The 5,650-nt window shown below is 44.6% G+C and overlaps 1 protein-coding gene across 3 annotated transcripts in view; it reads right to left on the bottom strand.

Annotated features, from left to right (window-relative positions):
• LOC310689997 (uncharacterized protein) overlaps positions 1-5,650 on the bottom strand; it is a 137,218-nt gene that overhangs the window by 25,752 nt on the left and 105,816 nt on the right. The window contains exon 3 of one of the 3 annotated variants that reach the window (XM_083468659.1): positions 3,831-3,913. The exons of 1 other annotated variant lie outside the window; for it this stretch is intronic. In XM_083468659.1, coding sequence (XP_083324785.1) covers positions 3,831-3,913 — 83 coding nt within the window. Of the gene's footprint in view, positions 1-3,364; positions 3,914-5,650 lie in introns of those variants that run through there. One more of the 3 variants, XM_083468657.1, reaches the window with a different exon arrangement.

Raw genomic sequence — 5,650 nt, 5'->3', positions numbered from 1 at the left:
TGATGCTTGAAAATCGGTTATTTTGCTATCCCTTAAAGATATAATCTTGGGTTGTATTAGAGTAATGGACCGTGTTCCCTGGCCAAGAGATAACATACCGTATTTTTCGGTCTATAAGATGCACTTTTTCCCTCCTAAAAAGTAAGGGGAAATGTGTGTGCATCTTATGGAGCGAATGCAGGCTGTACAGCTATCCCAGAAGCCAGAACAGCAAGAGTGATCACTGCTTTCACTGCACAGCGATGCCTCTTGCTGTTCTGGCTTCTGGAATTCAGAATAATTTTTTTCTTGTTTTCCTCCTTCAAAAATTAGGTGTGTCTTATGGTCTGATAATACGGGACTTCCCTGTAAACGCAGTCACCACAACTCCTTGATCGCAGTGTGAAATTGATGCTGAGTATTGTCACCATTGAACAGTCCACTTTACTTAAATCAGTAATGCAGAACCTTGCTTTTATTTTAAGTGCATTTCTCAAGTTAAGGAGTTGCGTAGTTAACGGAGAACTCTGATGACTCTGTGGCGATCAGCAGTTGTACATTTACAGCTGCTTCCCTAAATGCTGGTTAACCCAAAAATAGGCAGCGTGTTTTTGAACAAATATCATTTATTATGTTACACAGGCACAATGTTTGACACTCCACATGATGGGTTATACAGTGGTACCTCAGGTTAAGAACTTAATTCGTTCTGGAGGTCCGTTCTTACCCTGAAACTGTTCTTAACCTGAGGTACCACTTTAGTTAATGGGGCCTTCTGCTGCTGCTGCACCGCCGGAGCATGATTTCTATTCTCATCCTGAAGCAAAGTTCTTAACCTGAAGCACTATTTTTGGGTTAGCGGAATCTGTAACCTGAAGTGTCTGTAACCTGAAGCATCTGTAACCTGAGGTACCACTATATCTAGTTGTGTTTCTCCACTGATGGAAGGCTCTTTGATTCAGCAAAGGCTTCCTTGTTTGGATAGGAGGAAGATGTTTGTTGGGTCCCGTCCCCCCAAATTACCCTTCTCTTGCAAAAAAAACCCAACAACATGCACTATGGACACCTCTGTCCCCTTTAGCAATAGCTAAACAGCAGGTACAATATCCTAGCGCTGTAGTAGAAGCCATTGTGTCCATGGGAATTACTGTTTTAAACAAGGCAGACTGTCTGTCCTCTATGGGACTGGGATCTAGGGAACCAGGGTTCAAATTATTTTTTTGCATACCACCCTCCATCCGTAGAGCTCAGGGCAGTTCACAACATAAAATGGCAATATAAAACCCACAGTATAAATAATAAAATCAAGAACAGCAACAAACTGTTGCCCCCCAGCAACACATTTAAAAGGTCATCCGATGTCAAATCAGCTCAAGGCCTGATTGAAGAGGAACATTTTTGCCTGGTGCCTAAAAATGTATAATGGAGGCACCAGCCGAACCTCCCCGGGGAGAGCATTCCACCGATGGAAAGCCGCTACAGACAATCCCAGCACTTGGCTGTTAGGTGAGACTGACTGGCCCATGTCACAATGAGGTTGTGAGGATAACAGTGAAGAAGAGGAGGAGAGCCAGTGCTATTTTTTTTTCTAGAAGAAGAGGTGCCAGAACTCACCATGTTCTCTTATAACAGCAATGGTGCCCACCTGAGAAGTGCTGGAACTGAATTCCAGCGAGATCTGGCTGAAAGGAACCCCTGAGGAAAAGCCATGTACGTCACCTTGAGTTCTGTGGAGGAAAGGTGGGATAGAAATGCTGTAAGCAAACAAAATTAGGATTGCTATCTGCTTATGGGCTGTATTTTATAGTCGTCATGACAATCGGCAGTGAATTCCACACCCACCGTCCGTAGTAGCCTCTTTCAGGGATGGTAGCAAGGGTGTAGCAGGGTAGCTGGAGCCATTCTTAGCCCTTCCCTTGGAAACTGATTGTCAGGTGCTGGTGTGGTTGATCGAGAGCAAACCGGCAAGACTCCGACCTGTCTTTTCCAGGCTTTATTATTAGTGCAAACTATTTACAGGGATGCGGGTGGCGCTGTGGTCTAAACCACTGAGCCTAGGGCTTGCTGATCAGAAGGTCAGCGGTTCGAATCCCCGTGATGGGGTGAGCTCCCGTTGCTCGGTCCCTGCTCCTGCCAACCTAGCAGTTCAAAAGCATGAAGTGCAAGTAGATAAATAAGTACCACTCCGGCAGGAAGGTAAATGGCATTTCCGTGCGCTGCTCTGGTTCGCCAGAAGCGGCTTAGTCATGCTGGCCACATGACCCGGAAGCTGTACGCCCAGTAAAGCGAGATGAGCGCCGCAACCCCAGAGTCGGCCACGACTGGACCTAATAGTCAAGGGTCCCTTTACCTTTATTTACAGTGAAGAGCGTCGCAAGTTCATGTCTGGCTCACTCGCTAGTAGAATCTGGGAGTGTGCGGTCCTTATACCTCCCCCAGCATAACAGTCGTGTGACCCCCAACCTTCTCCCTTCCCTGCGGCATAACCTACTGCGCAGAATGGCCGCTGGCAAAGGGGTACTTCCCTCCCCTCTGGTTTGCTCAGGCTCGGTGTTGAGGCTCTCCCTAGCATCCCCTGCTTCCACCACTTCCTCTCCACTGGAGGTGGGGCTTCCCTTCTCGCCAGAGGAGGAACTGCTTCGCAAGATTTTCAGAGGTTCCCTATAACATAACTGCCCTTCCACCTCTCGCCTCTGAGCTGATGGCAGTTCCCTGACACTGATCCTCCACTTCTGTTCCTCTTCCAAGGCCATTTTGACCTAGCCAAACTTATTTTTTGTATCTGGAGAAAATGAGTGGAAAGGAAGAATTGTTTATAGGCTATTTTAGCGTTATGAGGCAAGCAAAGCTTTGCAGTCCCATGTTGGCCTCCTTACGGGTCACTGTGCCAAAACAGGCCCTTTTCACAATAGTTGCTATGTTACAGCAATGGGTCCCAAATGTTAACATATCTGCACTTCCCAGAAGCAATTGGAGATAATGACTGTTCCGCCAGGCATTCCCAACTGGATGAATGCATCTTTGCCACGAGAATGTTCTGTCTTAAATGTAACTGCTGGGTTTTTGTATGTGTTAACTCTTTATTATAGGAGGAGATTAAATAAATATATGAACAACAACAAAATAAATAGGAATCCCCCCCATGAGCAACAGAAGGAGTGAATTGATGAGAATATATATATATTGTTGTTGTTTAGTAGTGTCCGACTCTTCATGACCCCATGGACCAGAGCACGCCAGGTACTCCTGTCTTTCACTGCCTCCCGCAGTTTGGTCAGACTCATGTTAGTAGCTTTGAGAACACTATCCAACCTTCTCGTCCTCTGTCGTCCCCTTCTCCTTGTGCCCACTATCTTTCCCAACATCATGGTCTTTTCCAGGGAGTCTTCTCTTCTCATGAGGTGGCCAAAGTATTGGACCCTCAGCTTCACGATCTGTCCTTCCAGTGAGCACTCAGGGGTGATTTCCTTAAGAATGGATACGTTTGATCTTCTTGCAGTTCATGGGACTCTCAAGAGTCTCCTCCAGCACCATAATTCAAAAGCATCAATTCTTTGGCGAACAGCCTTCTTTATGGTCCAGCTCTCACTTCTCACTTCCATACGTCACTAATATCTATCTATCTATCTATCTATCTATCTATCTATCTATCTATCTATCTATCTGAATGAGAGAGGTTTTATTTCCACAGATTTATAGGTTTAGCTGGACGTTGCAAGCCAGCTGTGGCATGCTGTGTGTGCATCAGATTAAAAGCTATGGCCTGACACAGGAAAGACTCCCCCTGCTGCTGCCACCAGCAACATTCAGTGTAAACCAGCTTCCTTCCTCTAAAGTCACAGGAGACTCACCATGTTTCAAAGAGATGTGTGAACACTAATCTCCTCTTTCCCCTCCTCAGAGCATCTCTCCTCTCCACTTTTTCCGGCTGAAGCTGTGAACAAGAAATGACAGGGAAAGTTAATGTTTTTTTCTGCCACTTGTGGGTGAATCTGAGAAACCTACATGTCTATTGCCAGAGTAGTTACAGCTGAAGAAAAAAGGAAGGCATGGAGATCATCACTTCAGAGACACAGGGATGGCTTGGGGTTTTGTTCTTAAGAGGCAAAACACACAAAAATGTTTTGCATTCTGGAGTTCTGCTGGCAGATTCCGCTGCATTTCGAATACTTTTCAAAACAAAATGCCATAGGCATAGGTTTGGCACTAATAAATGGAACTGAATGTATTGTTGATGTTGATTTATTAATCTCCTTCAAAATGTATTAGCTGTCCTCTGATGAGCGTTTCACTGCTAATTCTGTGTGCTGCAGAGTACAGTATGCGCACTGAGTGAACAACTTGGCTCTCCCCACTCCAAAAATAAATAATTTTTTACTTTTTCTAACTTTATGGATTATTTGCCAAACAGTATTGGGTAGGGTTTCAATGATCTTGATGAGGGGGCAGGGGGCTGTCAGTTCCAAAACCGGAGATACTTCCTCTCCCCTATTTTGCATGAATTGGCAATAATAATAATAATAATAATAATAATAATATCCTTATGACCTCACCAGCATTCTAGTGTGCATTTCTAATCTACATTGGTGTGTGCAGCTTTGCCTGATCTTTTGCAAGCACTTTTTTCCGAATGTAAGGTATTTCAATGTTATTTTCTGTAATATAGGCAGTTATGCAGGTTTCCCGTTATATGTTTTGTGCACCTTGTTTTTGTTGGAGAACTGCATCGCAACATTTGGAGAAGAGCAGTTTTCAAAATGTAGCTGTGATTTTGGGTTTGCATATTGTTTTGGGAACTGCAGATTAGGAAGACTCAAACTGAACTGATACTTGAGTTCCAAAATAAAGGGGTGTGTGTGGTTTGAATCTCTCTTGTAAGACTCAGTTTCCTACTACTCAATTAAATAAGTAAATTGGTTGCTACTTGTCCATTTTCCATATGAATATTAGGAGATATTATTATTATTTATTAAATTTGTATACCACCCCTCATCTTTGGATCTCAGGGTGCTTCACAACATAAAATTACACACACACACACACAAATGACACACACACAAACACTGTGTGTGTGTGTAATTTTATATGTTTATGTGTAAATGTGTGTCTAATTATATATACAGTGGTATCTCGGGTTACATACGCTTCAGGTTGCATATGCTTCAGGTTACAGACTCCGCTAACCCAGAAATAGTACCTCGGGTTAAGAACTTTGCTTCAGCATGAGAACAGAAATCGTGCAGCGGCAGCGCAGCGGCAGCAGGAGGCCCCATTAGCTAAAGTGGTGCTTCAGGTTAGGAACAGTTTCAGGTTAAGAACAGACCTCCAGAACGAATTAAGTTCTTAACCCGAGGTAACACTGTACACACACAAAATAAGAATAAAAATAAACCAATATAGTCAAGCATTCGCGCTGTGGGTTAAGCCACAGAGCCTAGGGCTTGCCGATCAGAAGGTCGGCGGTTCAAATCCCTGCGACGGGGTGAGCTCCTGTTGCTCAGTCCCTGCTCCTGCCAACCTAGCAGTTCGAAAGCACGTCAAAGTGCAAGTAGATAAATAGGTACCGCTCCGGCGGAAAGGTAAAGGGCGTTTCCATGCGCTGCTCTGGTTCGCCATAAGTGGCTTAGTCATGCTGGCCACATGACCTGGAAGCTGTGCGCCGGCTCCCTCG

The sequence above is a fragment of the Podarcis liolepis genome (assembly GCF_965112155.1).
Source record: "Podarcis liolepis genome assembly, chromosome: 12".
In the NCBI taxonomy this organism is placed as follows: domain Eukaryota; kingdom Metazoa; phylum Chordata; class Lepidosauria; order Squamata; family Lacertidae; genus Podarcis; species Podarcis liolepis.
Note: the sequence above shows the minus strand (reverse complement) of the source record. Positions and strands in the feature narration are given on the sequence as shown.